The sequence below is a fragment of the Salarias fasciatus genome, chromosome 18 (assembly GCF_902148845.1).
Source record: "Salarias fasciatus chromosome 18, fSalaFa1.1, whole genome shotgun sequence".
NCBI classification, from domain to species: Eukaryota; Metazoa; Chordata; class Actinopteri; order Blenniiformes; family Blenniidae; genus Salarias; species Salarias fasciatus.
In genome coordinates, this window is record NC_043762.1 from 20,756,938 (window position 1) to 20,774,023 (window position 17,086).

The 17,086-nt window shown below is 43.9% G+C and overlaps 1 protein-coding gene across 1 annotated transcript; it reads left to right on the forward strand.

The window, feature by feature from the left end:
• The first annotated feature begins 10,450 nt into the window (after positions 1-10,450).
• pif1 (PIF1 5'-to-3' DNA helicase homolog (S. cerevisiae)) lies at positions 10,451-16,643 on the forward strand. Its single transcript, XM_030115401.1, has 13 exons — positions 10,451-10,522; positions 10,743-11,304; positions 11,490-11,613; positions 11,703-11,828; positions 12,229-12,382; positions 13,296-13,410; positions 13,838-13,944; positions 14,261-14,400; positions 14,713-14,819; positions 14,904-14,991; positions 15,125-15,270; positions 16,113-16,304; positions 16,460-16,643. The coding sequence occupies exons 2-13, from the start codon at positions 10,753-10,755 to the stop codon at positions 16,508-16,510; spliced, it is 1,902 nt and encodes a 633-aa protein (XP_029971261.1). The 5' UTR covers positions 10,451-10,522; positions 10,743-10,752; the 3' UTR covers positions 16,511-16,643.
• The last annotated feature ends 443 nt before the right edge of the window (positions 16,644-17,086 follow it).

Genomic DNA, 17,086 nt, shown 5'->3' on the forward strand with positions numbered 1-17,086 from the left:
ACGTCTGAGGCGGCTGAACGTTCCCACACATCTTCATCTGGAAGGTTTTCTCATGCTGGGGAAGCCTGCAGCTCCTGATTCCTCCCATGTGGTTTCCTGCATCAGCCGCCTCGTCTCAGACGAGCTTCAGTCACATCTGTGCAAATTGTTCCGATGCCTCGAGAAACACAGCCTGAAAAATATAAACAATTGCAAAACTGTTTATGTGCACAGCAGTGCTAATATTTTGGGGAATATTTGGAGAATCTGTTGACGCTGAAGCAGACATTTCTGTAAGAACTGGAATGCTTCTGTCTCTCGGCGCTCACACATCGATATCAAGAAGAATCGTCCACAAGCCGGCTCCGCTCATTTCCTCCCCAGTGGAGGAGATGAGTGTGTGAGCCTGACCTAACGCTGCAGCTTCACGTCAAGCGTCAGGTGGCTGCAGGATATTGCACATTTTCATCATGCGAGCCATTACTAACAAAAAAACCCCCCAGATGAACAAACTGCTCACTTCTAACACAAACGTGCCAAACTCCCAAGCAGCAGATGCAGTGTTGATCATGTTGGTGCAATTACAAGTCTAATGATTCTCTTTATTTCTGGTTTGGGAATGCGACAAATTGCTTGGTGTTGCAGTTGTCAGTACTGGTTGGAATAAAGCACCACAACACTAAAAACTGCTTTTTGGAATGTTAAATATTTAAATTATGACTTCAATTATAGATTGTGACTGTGTTTGATTGTTTGGTATCTGTGAGCTTTCTTAATGCTGGGAATGAATAATCATGTTCATCTAGCAGCAGATTGTTTTAATCAGGCAGACAGAAAGAGCAGCTATTACCTGGAAGCAGGGTGACATTAACAGCTGAGATGTTGGACTAAATCTCCATCCTGTCTGCTGCTGCACATGAAAATGTTAAATGACGCGTTAAATGGTGGAAACAAGGACGACGGCTAAGAAATGTCAGTGCAGCTGAGTACTGTGATGTTTCACTGGTATTTTGGGGAAAAAAAGGCCAGTAAGTATCAGTATGTTATGGGAAAAAAAAGTAGACTTCTAGAGTAGCGTTGATTTGATATACAGGCTGAAACCTTTTGTTTCTGGAATGAGTTGAGCAGACTGACAGCTTTATCAGACGTAACAGATGCTTTGTATTGCTTCTTGGAAATGTGCTGCAGTAATAAGGTAACATCAAATAATCCTCTATTTGTCCCACAATGGGGAAATTTCTACCAGGTCTGTGTTCTTATCTAACAGCATTAAGGCTCGGCCAGGCTGGCTCCTATCTGTGTTTCCATGTTTTCTCAGGGTTTTCTCTGAGCTTTGTGTTCCCCCACAGTGCAGACACTTTCATTTCAGGGTCTCTGGTGATTCTGAAATGTTTTGAAGTGTGAATGTAAGTCTGCGTAAGATTGTGTGTCTGATTGTGTGGTGCACAAACCTACACCTTGATGTGGAGTTTTTGGTGAATCAGAGCCAAAATACATTCGAATTTTAACAATAATCTAACTCACTATCGGTCCACTATCCACAGTCACAACATTCTCTTCTTTCCTGTACAGAAAGTCTCTGCAGAACAGAAGATCAGAGAATCACCACAAAATCTCTGAGTCTCGTCACTCCTGTGTGTGTGTGTGTGTGTGTGTGTGTGTGTGTGTGTGTGTGTGTGTGTGTGTGTGTGTGTGTGTGGTGAACCCACGCAAGGCGGCCGGACCTGACCGTGTGGCATACAGACATCTTCAACACCTCCCTCTCGCTGGAAATTGTCCCTCGCACCTTTAAGTCGTCAGTTACTGTGCCGGTCCCCGAGAAAACCAACGCCACCACCATGAACGACCTGCGACCCATGGCACTCACTGCGGCTGCCATGAATTGTCTGGAGAAGCTGGTCCTCACCCACATCGACTCTACGGTTCCTGATTCAGTGGACCCCCATCAGTTGGCCTACCGCTCCAACAGATCAGCGGAGGATGCGGTGGCTCTGGCTCTTCACTCCACCCTGCAACACTTGGACATCACAGTGTGGTATGGGAACACCCCCCCTGGCTGAGAGGAAGAAGCTGCAGCGGGTCGTAAAGACAGCAGAGAGGATCATCGGCTCTCACCTCCCAAGGCAAAGCACAGAGCATCCTCGGGGACGGACACCATCCAGCCGACGCTCGGTTCCAGTGGAGAGACTCGGGCTACAACCTGAGACACCACAGGCCCGAGGGCATCGGCGCTCACAGGGCCCGCTTCCACAACAGCTTCTTCCCTGCCGCTGTCAGGCTGGTGGCACAGGACATGAAGGGGGGGGGAAACACCTCATGCCACTAGCCTCCACACACAACGCACTGTAACCCCCTCAGAGGCAAATTTTTCTTTCATCAAATTCAGTTTTTGTTTCAGTTTAATTTCGGGTGAAATTTAAGGGAAACGTGAAGCGTTCATGCTGCAGCGACATATGTTGAAACCAGTTGCGAGCCTCAGCTGGTCTCAGAGGTGTTCTATGGGACTGAGGTCTGGAGAAAGTTCAGGTCACTCCATATGAGGTACCTCCAGCAGCTGTTTCTAAATCACGCCCCCTCAGTGAGATGAAGCACTCTCGTCCACGAAGATGAAATCAGGCCGGCGTCGTTCACCATTCACAAAGTGTAGGGCAGTCCTGTCTTCACTAGACGTCCCCTTTTCCGAAGGTTTTTCTCGCACACAGGGTGGAGGCGGCTATAATTAATGTTAGTGCCATTAGCAGACATCCCACCTTGTCTTCCCTTCGGAGGACTCCCCAAACAATATGGAACCCTGCCTCTGCAGTCTGCGACGCCGGACCATTTAATGGTAATGTCATTACGGTGTGGGAAAGTGTCTCTTTCACACTAGATAAATCAGCTTAACGCTGAGAGAATGAGAGGAGGAAATCACATCAGCCACTACATTTTGACATGTTCGAGATGAAAGTTTAATAAAAAAAAATCTGCCTCAGGAGGAATTAGTATTGGATTTCATATTGGTGTTGTGTAGCAGGTATACACAGTTCCGCCCTCTCTCACGGAGTGGAAAAAAACCCCCACTGGATTTATTACTGGATGATTTAAGGTGTCGATCTGCTGCCTAATCTTATTCCCAAAGCATCACACCACTTTTCATTTCGCTGATGGCTGAAAATACTGATGCAATCTTCATCTCCACAACACATCTATTTTGTTTCGTTACAGCTTCATCCTGAAAATATGAGTTTCTCCATGACTTGACAGGAATTCAGAGAGTTTAGTTGCAACATTTAGAGTATTACGGTTATTCTCTCCCTGGAAAGAGTTTCCTGAATGGATCTTTTGTTGTTTTTAGAGCTGACACTAAAAAAGAAAGGTTGATTTATGTGTGATGTGTTTTTCTTCATATAAATCGTGTCACCATTTATCTCAATATTCATTAGACTATTTTATCCATGTTTGCATTGGAGAAACCTGTAGCAACTTTGCATTCTTTCAGTTATTAGACAAATTTTTGTTTAAATTCATCAAATCGTATTTGATTAACTGTCACCTCCTGTACCCAGCAGTCAAATGATTTTATCATCTGTCCCAAACTCTCTGATGAATACCTTCATATACACGATGAAAGGATGAGCTCTTCTCCCACACTGTGAATAAGAAGGACTAAAGAGAGTTCAGTGACTATAAGCGGCAATTAAAAGCTGAGAGATGCTATTTGAGCAGAGTGAGTATCCAAAGAGAAACGGAGATATGCTACCACGGGAAAACTAATTAATTGATGGAAAAAAATACAGTTAATCTGTCTTCGTCCCAGTGGCGCCTCATCATCTCCACACCAAAGCTACCCAAGAGCCAATTTAGTCTGTTAATTAAATCATTTTAACTGTGGAAAACATGTGAGTCTGCGGAGAGATGATGTGTCTGGAGCCTTGTTTCCTTTCTCTTAAATCATCATCATCATCATCATCAGGTCGCTTCTGTTTGTCTCCACAAAGTTTCCTGCTTCCATTTCTAACAGCCGACGTCTCAGAAGTCTCATTACTTTCCACAGCTTGTTGGAACGTCTAACTCTTGAACGCGTCATGTCGCTGCTGTCAGTGTGAATCAGGAGGAAAGATGAAAGAAAACACTTGAATCAAGCGATGTGTGGACAAAAAAACGGTCCTATTTCTCTGATGTGCAGTAACTGGTTGCTCTGATAAGTTTATTGTTCATTACAGCTGATTCTTTGTTAAAGTTTAGAAAGCAGAAATGGAAAAAAAAAAGGCTACAAGGCTTTTATTTTGCTCATAAACTCATTCAGCTCAACAAAAGCATATTTAGGGGAAGAACACCTTATCAAAATAGACAAGGTCAAAATTAACAAAGAAAAATAATAGAGCAGTGAAAACACAATTCTGGGTTTTGTTTTCTAATCCAAGGAACAAACTGAAATGAAAAAAATCTGTTGTATTGAAATTACAATGGCGGTTATCGTCATACGCTGAGTTCAGCTGCAGGCGTGCTGCAAAAATTAATTTATTCCCATCTAAGCAACGGTTTCACAACAACAAACAACTGCTCTGTGAGCTCGGAAAAACCAGAACTGTCAACATGGTGTGTATTGCTGTGAAGCAAAGATTCATTTTAGCAAAAAGAGCTGTTAGAATAAAAGCAGGGGAACATTTGAGGCTGAATATTGATCATTTATTGAATTATAGAAACGCAGTGAAACAACTGACGGCATTCATTCATTTTTCGAGTTTATGGAGTACATTTAGTGCTCTCTCTCTCTCTCTCTCTCTCTCTCTCCCTTCCATCTTCTTTCCAGCTGAGACTCGTATAATTTCAGAGCAGTGTTTGCTTTAATGAGGGGCCTTCCTGAATGTTAAACGGCTCCGTCTGACTCTCAAGACTGAGGTGCATCTAAAGGTCAGGCATGACGACCTGCAGGTGTTTCTCTCAGGGACAGCCTGGTGCCAGTAAGACAGGAGAGAAGACAGTCCAGGAATTATTACGAAAAAACTGTGAAAAAAGTCAATAAGTTGATCCAGACCTGCAGTCAATACTGACACCAGGAAATAGGGTTATCACAGTATTCAGCTGTCGCTGTGTCGGAAGCCTTTAGTGGAAGAGATCGCATCTCGGACCTTGAGGACCAGAATATATAAATGAAATTATTCGTCACATAGTCAGAATTTAAAGGGCGAGCTCGTCACTTGACCTCAGTGATATTAACTACTGATAATGTCCACAGAGTTCTCCCTGTTTGACGAAGGTTTCTTTAGTAATGTACATCATCAGGTGAGATAAACAAGTTGTATTTGTGCACACCTCGTGCACATACTAAGACCCTGCTGAACTCCGTGAACCAGAGGCAGGAGTGCTCAACACTACATTTCTTCAACATCATGCTGACAAGATCAGCTATCAGTGTTCCAAAGGGTAACATTTTCCCTTCACAATAATGATTATATTAACACATCTTTAATAAATACAGTGGTTGTTTTCACTTTCTGCATTGATACAAACATGTAGAGACAATTAGATTCACCAATAAAACCAAACAAGCCCGTCACAGACTCAAGGGAGGAAACAACTCAAGCACAGGGAGAACATGGAAACTCGGTGAGCAAGGTGCCGCAGGAGCGGCAGGAGAGGGGCCCGGCGCCCGTTGGCGAAGCTTCTCGGCCGGCGAATCCATTCTTTTCTTGATCCGGAGAAAAATCTTGATCCGGAGAGTCTTTGAGGCTTCTTGATGTCTCAAGGGCTGAGGAAGAAGAAGTAAGAGCGACGGCCGTCGGCTCGGGATATACCCTCGGCGAGGGGCGTGGTGCTGCTCCATCGCGTGGATATGATTGGTGCGTCGAGTTTTCTGCTGTCTCAGTGATTGGCTGTGCGCCAAGAGGAGTACCAATAGCGAAGCCCGTAGGCGGGCTTAGCACTTACGAAATAGTACAAAAGAATTTCAGCTTAACTGTCCAGCCTCCTGATCCTGCTCGGGGGCAACAGAATTCTCTTTCTTTTTCTGTGTTTACCTCAATTATCTTTACCTGTGAATTGAGACATCTCCAAAAAGTTTATAACTGTGCGCTAAATACAATGAGCATTTGTGCTTTCGGCTACTTTTGGACAGTCCCCTCTCTGCTGAACTTCTAATTAAAATGAAAATTCTAAAATTTATTGCCGACATGATCTGCGCTGGCTCCCATCCTGAAACATTCTTTCCACAGAAGACTGTAATTGCAAGAGACAGTCTGAGACGAGGGGAAAGGGTGAAAGCAGAATTACCCTGAACTCCGAGCCACAGCCTGCACACGTCTACCAGGCGAGCCATCAGGCAGCGTTATCCATTTATGAAGTAATGAGTTTTGGCTAAAAACCAGTGGACTTCCACAAGCATTACAATAAAAAAAGGTGCAGCTGCTTTAAAGATCTTCACTTCCTTTGAAAGAGCTTGAGGAAGTTACAGGAGCAGAGATGTCTGACGTTCGCTGCCCTCTCTACAGCCACCGAGGCATCAAGAAGAGGGAAAGAAGACAGGTGGATGGAATTGACTGAAGGCAACTCATCAGGCCTTTTCTTTTCCAAAGGTCTCTGTATTTCTGTGCACGTCCATCAAGTGTGAGTAAGTTTGTGCCCAAACTCCAAAAGATAAATCTTTACAGCACCTTTACAGCAGAGCCTCTTTACAATTGTCATTCATCTTGTGTGTGTGTGTGTGTGTGTGTGTGTGTGTGTGTGTGTGTGTGTGTGTGTTGGAGAAATTGTTGCATCATTCATTTAAAAGCCAAAGGGGTCAGAAGGGAGGATTTTGTTTGTCTGACCTCTTAGCCAGCGAAGTGTCAAAGGTGACGGTGGACCGGACCACTGCACAAATCACTCTGCAGTAATATCTGCTGATGCTGTCGTGTTCATTATTTCAGGAGCAAAGCCGATTTGCTGTGTGACTTAACAAAAGGAGAGGAGTTAAAAGAAGCTACAGAGGTTCTTCCAATGCATAAGTGCTAAAAATGTTCTGTGGATTTGTATTGTTTCAGTAAGAGGAGCTGCCAGAGCGCAACATTCAGACCAGAGCTGTGATGAAGCGGTAAGAGATAACTGCCTTCTCACAACTGAATGTTTTTTTTTTCGTTAGCATATTATGTAAAAGAAGGTAAACAAAACCGGTAAATAAATAGCTAAACAAAACATTCAACTCGTACTGAATGGCACGTGTGTGTGTGTTTGTTTTTTTTTTTAGTTTGGCTGAATGAGTCAGCAAACAGTTGGTCTTGTATCTTTACTTGGAAAGTCCACATCTATCTACAGTAGAGGAGTTCTTGAATGTGTGCACATTTCTAGCAGTAAAGCGATGACCAAAAAAATACATTTCTTGTACACAAATTAGTGAGGAACACAGTTTTCATGAGGAGAGAATCAGTCAGACAGACGACACTGAAACCTGAAACATGTGCAACAGCTGTTTGGCAGCTTCAAGTTCTTCATCTGTTAAAGCATCGGTTCAGTTTTCAAGAGCTCCTCCCCAACGGAGGGCCTGATTTATTAGGAGTGCTGAGTCACACCCTCATTCAAATAGATTGTGCTTTTGGTTTGTGTTTGTTTTGGGTGTGATCAACTAAGAATAACCATGTTAAAGAACAAGGGCAAACAAAATTGCAGGTTTTGTACACTTCAGAGCCTGTGATTTGCTGGAACAGCAGTGTCCGTGTTTGACTGACCGGATAGAGTGCTGAGCACTATGGAAGTAATGAATAAATATGAATTTGGAAAATAAACAGACACCTGTATTACATACCCGTGAAGGTAAACTGGTGTGATATTTTGTGTGTATGTCAGACACATGTGTCCACAGTATCTGCACAATTGCCCAGTTGTTCCTATTTGCAAACATTTAGTAGGTGGGCCCTTTGTCTCTACCTGCAGTGGCTCACCTGATGGCAGTGAAGCTCATCCAGGGACCCGGAGAGGTGACCTGTCAGCTGTGGGACTCAAAACAAGCCACTGCTTCCCAAACATACATGCAGGTTAAGGTACGACACACAATCAGCTCTTCTGGTGTGAAGTTGCTTCACTTCTCAGCAGACGTGTGTGTGTGTGTGCGTGCGTGTGTGTGTGTGTGTGTGTGTGTGTGTGTGTGTGTGTGTGTGTGTGTGTGTGTGTGTGTGTGTGTGTGTGTGTGTGCATGTGTGTGTGGGTGATTGGGAGGTTTGAGTAGATGTGCCCTTTGTTTCGACAGCTTACAAGTACGGTTTCCTTTTACTTTCTACTGCAATTAACATGCATAATGACATTATGACAAGACTGTGTGCGAAGAAAACTCAAGAATAGAAGTAAAGAAAAGAAAATAGGCAGATATCTTTGAATAACACTGTTTCAGTGCATCTGTTCAGTGCTTTTACGAACACTCGATTGAAACCTGCAATGACTTGGGCCAGGGGAGCCAGCAGGGTGATTGAATACACAATATAGGAAAGAGAATTTGTTTCATCACAACATCATGTGAAAATAATGTCAAGAGCACATCTGCATCCACAAGCATAAAAACTTGCATTTGTCTTGTGACTCACTGTATTTGGCTTGTAATGTGATATCAATGCATTTCCCACAGATCCCCATTAAAGTCACTGCAGGACTGGGAGATAAGAGGCACAAAAATCCTCCGTTTGTCCACCTAATAATGAGAGCTAAAGGTCAGATGAAAATTGCAGATAATGTCTTCCTGTGCCGCCTCAAAAGGGACCCATGAGAGACCGAGCTCTGTTTAATGAAAATGAATTCTAATGCATACCACAGTGGGAAATTGTATTTGCAGGCTGAAAACAATTTAAAATGTGACTTTCTGCTCATTACTCAGAGCTTTTAGCCGTCCTGTCCTGTGGTGTAGCTTACATGTATGTTTTTTGCATAATGTTTGAAAATCAGTGTTGGTGCCGTTTTTCTCCTTTTGTTTGTTTATCTGGAAAAGGCAGCATTAGAAGTTGGTTTGGTTTGCAGAAAGCAGATTATAGTCACCACCAGAGCCACTGCATCTGCTGTCAAGTCAGAAGCTTGTGTTTACTATAAATGTACTCTCAGAGCGGATTACACACGCGTGGCCAGCTGTAAACCCTCATGCAGGTGTGCACGGCCCGCAAGAACCCAAAAGATTACGTATGAAACATAAACTGAACAGATAGTGAAAACGACTTGACACAGTATATGTTGCCTTTCAAAACAAACCTTCAAGATGGAAAGTTTTCAGAGCTTTAAAAACGAGCTTTCCTTCAGCCGAGCACATCTGCCTCCTAAGAGCACCACTTAACATTTTGCCTGTGGGAAGGTCACCACAGCTCCACTCCGATGATTATAATTTCACTTGAGAGCAAACCCCCCTCTGCAGTGTCAAAAATGGAAAGACATTTTTTTTTTTTAAGACAGAGCCAACAATTTCATATTTTCAACAACAAATCACACCATCCGTCTATCTGTCCACTGTCTATAACCACTATCCACATCACATTCATGAGATTCCAGCAGAGTTTGGATGAAGGCATCAAAGATTCTGAACCACAATAAATGAAATATCACCTTTAATGATGTTAAATATAGATCATGGGATGCCATAGTGGCTCGTGACCTATAAAAAGACACATTTTCTCATATTGACACTCACTTGAATAAAAACATAATGCCCTGTGCTGCCGTAAGCACAACAATTCTTGATGACACATTAACTATAATTATCATAATTGCCTGTCAGAGGACATTGCTCCAAGGCAGAGGGATCAATGTGTGAGTCACTCGGAGCTGGGTTTAGTGAGCCTCTTCTAATGAATGTTTGACATTACTTCTTCTCATTAGAGGCGGTGATGGTCTGTTTACATGTGCTTTGCTCCCATGTGGGATACATGCCGGCTTTATAGAGTATCAAAGTCACATGGGTGCTTGGTTCAGTTTCTTAAATCATAGCATTCAGTTCTTCCTGCACTAGATGAAGTGGCGCAGAAGGAGGATGGATGGACTTTCCAATTGACGATTAAATTAGGACGATATTCAAAATGATTTATTTATAATACCTGGTAAATCTTAGATAGCACAGAATCAAATATATTTTGCATATTATTTCATTAATATTACCATAATGCTGCCTTTTTTTATGTTCATTTAATTTTCATTAAAGGAGTACAAAATGAGTGCTTGTGAAATTTCTGCTTTTAGTACTAATTTATTGAAATGTGTGAACATTAAGAAAACCCTTTATAACTCACTCTAAACACTAAATTGTGTACCTTTACTTACAAAAAACAGCCTGACTGTTTGTCATTTCCGGATAGCCATGTGTATTTCACGTAAATATGACGCAATCTTCAATGTGCTCACCGATTGGTTGTTGCACGCGAGAGGCGTCACTTTGTCGCCGTCGATTGGCTGAAATTTTAAACCTCCGCGCTCTGATTGGTCAGAAAAGCCGCTCTCCCATTGGCTGGTTTCAAGCTCGGAGAATTTGAAAATGTGTGTTTTGTGTTGAGCAGCGGAGGCAGGAAGCGGCTCAGCCGGTCAAAAAGATAAAGATCACGATTTCAACCGATTGAAGATTAAGGTACGTGTTGAGTTTAGCGATGTCAACATTAATTATGTTTGATAATCGCGTTGTCAAGTTTAAAAGTAGCGCGATCTGAAAGTTTGCGTTCAATCAGTGAAACAGCAGCAGCAGCGGTGGATTTTCGTTGTTTCTCTTGTCAACCTGCTGAATTTAATAAATATTCACACAAGTGAAGCCAGTCTGTTTCTGGATGTGTTTGTGTTTGTGTTTGGCTCAGAGCTGACGCGATGTCGTCTGGAGCTGACGGGGCCGAGCTGCAGTGCTGCGTGGCGGTGGAGCAGCTGGACGGCTGCGGCCAGGCCACCCGGAGGCAGGTCATCCGCAAAGCCTCGGTCATCCTGGGCCGAAACGAGTTCCAGGAGATCATCCTGCGCGTGCACGACGGCAAAGTCCCGCAAAGCTACCATCTGAAGGAGTTCAAGCTTTTCCACAAATTCGCCAGAGATGGGAAATGCACCATCAAACTGCTGCCTGAAAACCTGCAGGTGCTCATCTCCAACTGCCCACCGGACCGGCTGAGCCTCTTCCTGAAGACCCTGAGCATCAAACACCAGGCCTGGAGGAGCGTCAAGCCCCTGACTGACCGAGAGAAGCTCAAAGCGGGGCTGCCCCGCAGCTTCGAGTCCATCAGCCCCCTGCAGCAGAAGGACATCCAGAAGGTCAACGAGCTGCGGAGCAAAGCGGCCTCTAATGTACTGACTGACTGCTCTAACAGGAAGCCCGCTGCAGGCCCTGGACAGCAGGTCAAACGATCCAGGAGTGACTGTAACTTCAGCCCAGTGAGTTCTGCACAGCACCTGAGCTCTCCTCATTACAATGCATCATTTTAGGGTTTATAGTTTGAAACTGTATTATATGCAATAATGAATATGATAGCCCTAATACTGCTTCTTCATGGATCAATGATGCACACTGTAAGGATCTTTCATTTATTATATCACAGCTTTTTTCTTCATTATTTCAGGTGAAGGGCAACCCCAGTAAAAAGCCCATCTTATCTCTGCCAATCCGTAAGCTGAATAAAGAGCAGGCTGCTGTTCTCAGTGCTGTGCTGAGTGGCAGGAATGTCTTCTTTACTGGAAGTGCAGGTAAAAGACTTACATGCTTTCTTTAATGCTTACCTTGTTTTTTATAGCAGTATTGTGGCATAATTGTTCTTACCTTCTGTGTTTTTCAGGTACAGGCAAGTCCTTCCTGCTCAAAAGAATTATTGGTTCTCTCCCACCAAAAAGCACCTTTGCCACAGCCAGTACAGGAGTCGCTGCCTGTCACATTGGAGGAACAACGCTGCACAGCTTTGCTGGTAAATCATTCATTGTGTGTCAGAAAAGGGCAAATCTAAATCACAGTTGTTGTTTTTCTTTGTCTTTAATGTAAAATATCATAGTGTGAAAGATCTCTCCAGCATCACTATTGTTTACTGAATTTAATGTCAATTTCTCATTTTGAATCAAATATTTGTAAAATGAGCAGAAATGAAAATGTCAAGAAAACATGAAGTTGCAGCATTTAAATGGCAGTATGTCTGGATAGTTTTTATTTTGAGTCCTTAATTCCAACTTTTTCTTAAAAAAAAAAAAAAAAGATTAAGTGACGTTTTTAATTAAATCTGAATATTCTGCAGAAACTTAATGGCTGTGTTTATTCATTTCCGTGTCCTCCGGCCATCTGCCTCTCCATCATGGTATCCTTGCCATTTCCAGGCATCGGTTCCGGCTCTGCCCCTCTGGAGCAGTGTATTGAGCTGGCTCAGAGGCCCGGGGTGCTGCAGCACTGGACCAGCTGCCGACACCTGATCATCGATGAGGTTTCCATGGTGGAGGCCCAGTTTTTTGACAAGCTGGAATCAGTGGCCAGGTGAGGAGATGATTCACAGCTTGGCAGTGTAAATCAGCAGAAATCAAAACGCTTCTTACTTCAGAACTATCTTCTACAGTTAGGATTTTTGCTTTATTATTTTCCTGTGTTATAACGATTCTGCTCATTTGACATATTGGCATAGCGAGGTGTGGAAAAATAAAAATTCCTCTGATTTATTTATTTATTTATTTATTTTTAATGTGCGTTTATCTAAAAGGATGATTTTTTTTTTTTAACTGAACCCTGAGCTCATTCAGAACTGGCACCTTGTGTTGAGATTTGGAGTTTTACACATTTAATTTAAATATTTTAATTTCTTGCACAGATCTGCTGTTTCAGGGATACCAGATTAAATGGACTCTTCATGTACTTGAGCAATAACAAAACAGTTCACTCCAATTTAATTCTGGCTGAACAAACAAAGGTGGTTTCTCTTATTTGCTTGATGGCTCAGATTTGATTGCTGTTTTCAATATGGCCGAGCTCAAAAAGGGTTTTGTGTGTGTGTGACGACACTGGGTAAAATCACACAGACACCGCAGGGAAGAAGCTGATGCATAATTCAGAGAGTGACTCATGGAGAAAAACTGTCTTTCATTAGTCTGGTTAGGAAAAAAAAACTTAAGATTAATCTGTTTTAATAAAGATGCGTGGAGCTTTATGGACATGTTTTCATATGCATTTGACCTCAAATTCAAAGTAACTCCAGGAAATCATTACTGTTTGAAGACACTTCATGCTCTGCATTGTGAGTGCTCCAAACTACCTCATGACCTCCAAAAGACTTTTCTCTTGACTGTTATTGAGAAAGTTCACCATTTGGAAGACGACTCCTGCAGTATGATTTTGAAATGAATTAAAAGCCTGTTGGAGCCTCGGCGTTTTCACAGACTGTGCTTCACGCCCGCAGGTCGGTGAGGCGATCCACCCAGCCGTTTGGAGGCATCCAGCTCATCGTGTGTGGCGACTTCCTTCAGCTGCCTCCGGTTTCCAGGGGAAAGGAAAAGGCCAGTTTCTGCTTCCAGGTCAGAACAACAGTCTCCACACACCCTGTGTGTTTGTGTCCCTGAATAATGGAAAAGAAGGACATTTGAAGCTCCTCGGTGAATCCAGCTGCTCTGCAAAAGGTGCTAGTGCTTTGATCAAAACCAAAAAGACATTTTATTTATCTGTGAATGAACATAGTTTTTGCCATACTGGGTGTAAAAGGTGCGTTGAGGTGGTGAGTGCGTCTCTTTTTGTGCCGTGTTAAAACACAATATGAAGAGGTTGCTCAAAGTGCATGTGAGTCATTACTGCACACGGATGCTTGGATTCACTTGTAATGGTTTCCGCCGTTCACGCGTCAGAATCTGCGCGCAGAGCCCAGGCTCATTTCCTGGAGAGCGTTTACGGCTGTTGTTGGGAAAATTAAAAACGAACACACACCTTCTCTGCTCTGGGAACCTTCAGGCCAGGAGTTGGCGTAAGGTCATCCAGGTCAACATGGAGTTAACGGAAGTGCGAAGACAGACGGATCAGACCTTCATCTCCCTCCTGCAGGCGGTGAGAGTGGGCAGGTAAAATAACCAGCATGTCGTTTGGATCTGTGTTTAATGCCCACAACAGTAGGTGTACTGGTTCTGCTGTCCTCCAGTCAGCCAGTAGCGTGGGTGTCGGTATTCTCGCCTCACAGCAAGTCTTTGTTTATTCAGTCTGTTGGGAACCTTGAAGTGTGGGCTTTGCATGTTCTTCCTGTGTGTGTGTGTGTGGTTTCCTGACTCAGACACACGTTCTTTTGCTTTTGGATGTTTTTTGGATGCCAGGTCTATCGAGGTTTTCGTTCAGGAAGTGTTTTTCTGAGGGAAATGTTCTTTATCAATCAACGCGATCCAGGGTGACGGAGGAAGTCACGGCCAGGCTGATCAACAGCGCCTACCATCAGATCGAGAGGGACGGGATTCTGGCGACCAGGCTGTGCACGCACAAGGACGACGTGGAGCTCACCAACCAGAACAAGCTCCAGCAGCTGCCAGGTCGCATTTCTGTCTTTTGCCTGGCTGTGAATTGCTGTGAATTGCTGTGAAAACGGGCAAATTTAGTACCTGCAGTTTCACTCAGTCATGGCGCCCTGTTTCCTCTCCTCCAGTCCGCCTCAGCAGGGGGCTGATTGTGTTGTGATCTGTGTTTTTCCCTCCTCTGATATGTGCTTTTGAAGCCCAGCAGTAGCGAGAATAAACCTGTAGTCAGCTTCCATGTTCTCACGCATGACTCGGAGAATATAATTTATATTCCAGACATTTATCGTTCAGTTTAGCCTCTGGAATGATCATCTCTTTGTCCTGCAGGGTCGGTGCGTGTCTTTGAAGCAGTGGACAGCGATCCAGCACTAGTGCGGACCATCGACGCTCACAGTCCTGTCAGTCGGCTCATCCAGCTCAAAGTGGGAGCTCAGGTACGTCCGCACTTTGACAGGTAATTCCTGCTGCGTTTCGAGCAGTTTCAATCTCATTCTTTGGGTCATGCTCGTGTTTTAAAGGTCATGCTAACAAAGAACCTGGACGTCGCCCGCGGTTTGGTCAACGGAGCGCGAGGGGTCGTGGTGGCTTTTGACTCTGGAAAACAGGGTCGGTTTTTTCACTTTATCACATCATGTCTTTGTCTAAAATCACCAATAATTCTACAAAATGTCCTACATGTTCGAACAGTGAGGCTATTTTCTGACATGTAAAGATAGTGACTCATGACTTGTTTTCTCAGGACTCCCACGGGTGCGGTTCCTGTGCGGCGTCACCGAGGTGCTGAAGCTGGAGCGCTGGGTGTTCAAGTCCGCCGGGGGGGTCGTCCTGAGCCGGCAGCAGCTGCCCCTCAAACTGGCCTGGGCCATCTCCATCCACAAGAGCCAGGTAGGAGCGCAGACTCACAGCCGTCCTGCCAGACGAAGGGCGACGGTCTGATCTGGAGTGGAACGGATCGGTAGAAATAGCTTTGACCTCTTTTCTTGTGAAATACATCAAAATTGTAACGAATGACTTGATTTAGAGTTTTTGTCAGCCACTGCAAATACAAACACACTGAAAGAAGTCTGATGCCTCGTGCTGCAGTCTGTCTGTTTTAAAGGGTCTATAGCTCCTCTTCATGTGTGACTTCTGTATGTTGTCACTAACTCATCCTCGCTGTGGGATTTCACAAGCAGAAAGAGAGCTCAATGTCACTGTTGCATAAGTTGAGCAGATCTGAGAAATAACCCAATGTGGGAAAATTAGGATCCTTCAGAGGAATAATGACACATTATACATTATTATACTCTGTATAGCCAGCAGCTTCTCTCCTGTTGTCACAATAGACTCCTGGTCTTAGACTCAGAAATTGGCTCGGTAAGGGAAATGAGGGTCATAGGTGGGGATTTCATTGACAGGATGAGGCCAGGGTTTGATCTCCAGAAGTGCAGCGGCAGAAAAATCATTCTCCCTCTCACTGGAGGAAATCGGTGATTGTTAAAACTAAGTTGGAGGTGAATGGGGCTTTCTCCGGTGGCTTTAAAGCTGTAAAATTAGAGCTCTGCCAGTACGTTCTCTCCAGTCTGATACAGTTTTCAGTGTTTGGATAAAAAGTATGGAAAAATACACAGAAGATGCACAACAATCGGACTTTTATTTCTGCTCAGATGTGTGAATTGACTCAGCTGCCTTTCCCCCCTTTGTAAGATCAGGTGTACTGACTGTATTTTTTTTTTTTTTGCTGCCAGGGGATGACACTGGACTGTGTGGAAATCTCTTTGGCTCGAGTGTTTGAGAGCGGCCAGGCGTACGTAGCCCTGTCCCGGGCTCGGAGTCTAGAGGGTCTGAGGGTCATGGATTTCGACCCCCATGTTGTCCGCGCAGATCCAGATGTTCTGATCTTCTACAAGAAACTAAGAAAGGAGCGGCTGCTCACGCAGGTGAGTGCCTCCATGAATATATCCTGAAATGCATCATACTACTGCTGAGTGCACTAAATTACAGCTTTCAGCTTCATTATATACGGCGAGTAATTACACGAGGGTGCTTTAGAAAAGACTTCTTGACAAACTGTCCTGTCTGCGGCTCTCTGCAGGCCTCCATGGACGACTTTCTAGACAACCGCAACAAAGAAAATGTGTGGTGAGGATGAGAGTGTGTGTTAATGATGGGAAGGTGTGCACTGTGTGCATGAGGAATGCTGTCTGTGCAGTGATGATCTACTTCACAGATCTGTTTTTTTTTTTTTTTTTTAACACTGGTTGTGTCTGGAGTCACACTGCCACCATCTGGTCAATACTGTAACTTTTGTTTTCAGTTATTTTTAAAGGCTTATTTATAATCATGAATGCACATGAATTCAAATAAAATTTGAGTCCATAAACAACTCTAATATGTTGTCATCTGCTGATTTAAATGTTATGGGAGATGAAGGTCCAAGCTTCACATCTTAGTGCAACATGGGATTACCACTGGAGTTTTCTGTCTGTGCACGTTACTGTGGCCCTCTGTTGATGTGATGTTATCTTTATAACACTCAATCAAATTCAGGATCTTGGGGGGGAGGTGTCCTACTGGACTATTGGCTGGGTATCCTGGATAGGTCACCTGTTCTTCACAAGACAAATACAGAGGCGCAGACAACCACAAGAAGTCAACATGACCTCACCATGACTGGACTGTGGAAGGAGATCAGAGCACCTGGAGAAAACTCATGCAGCTG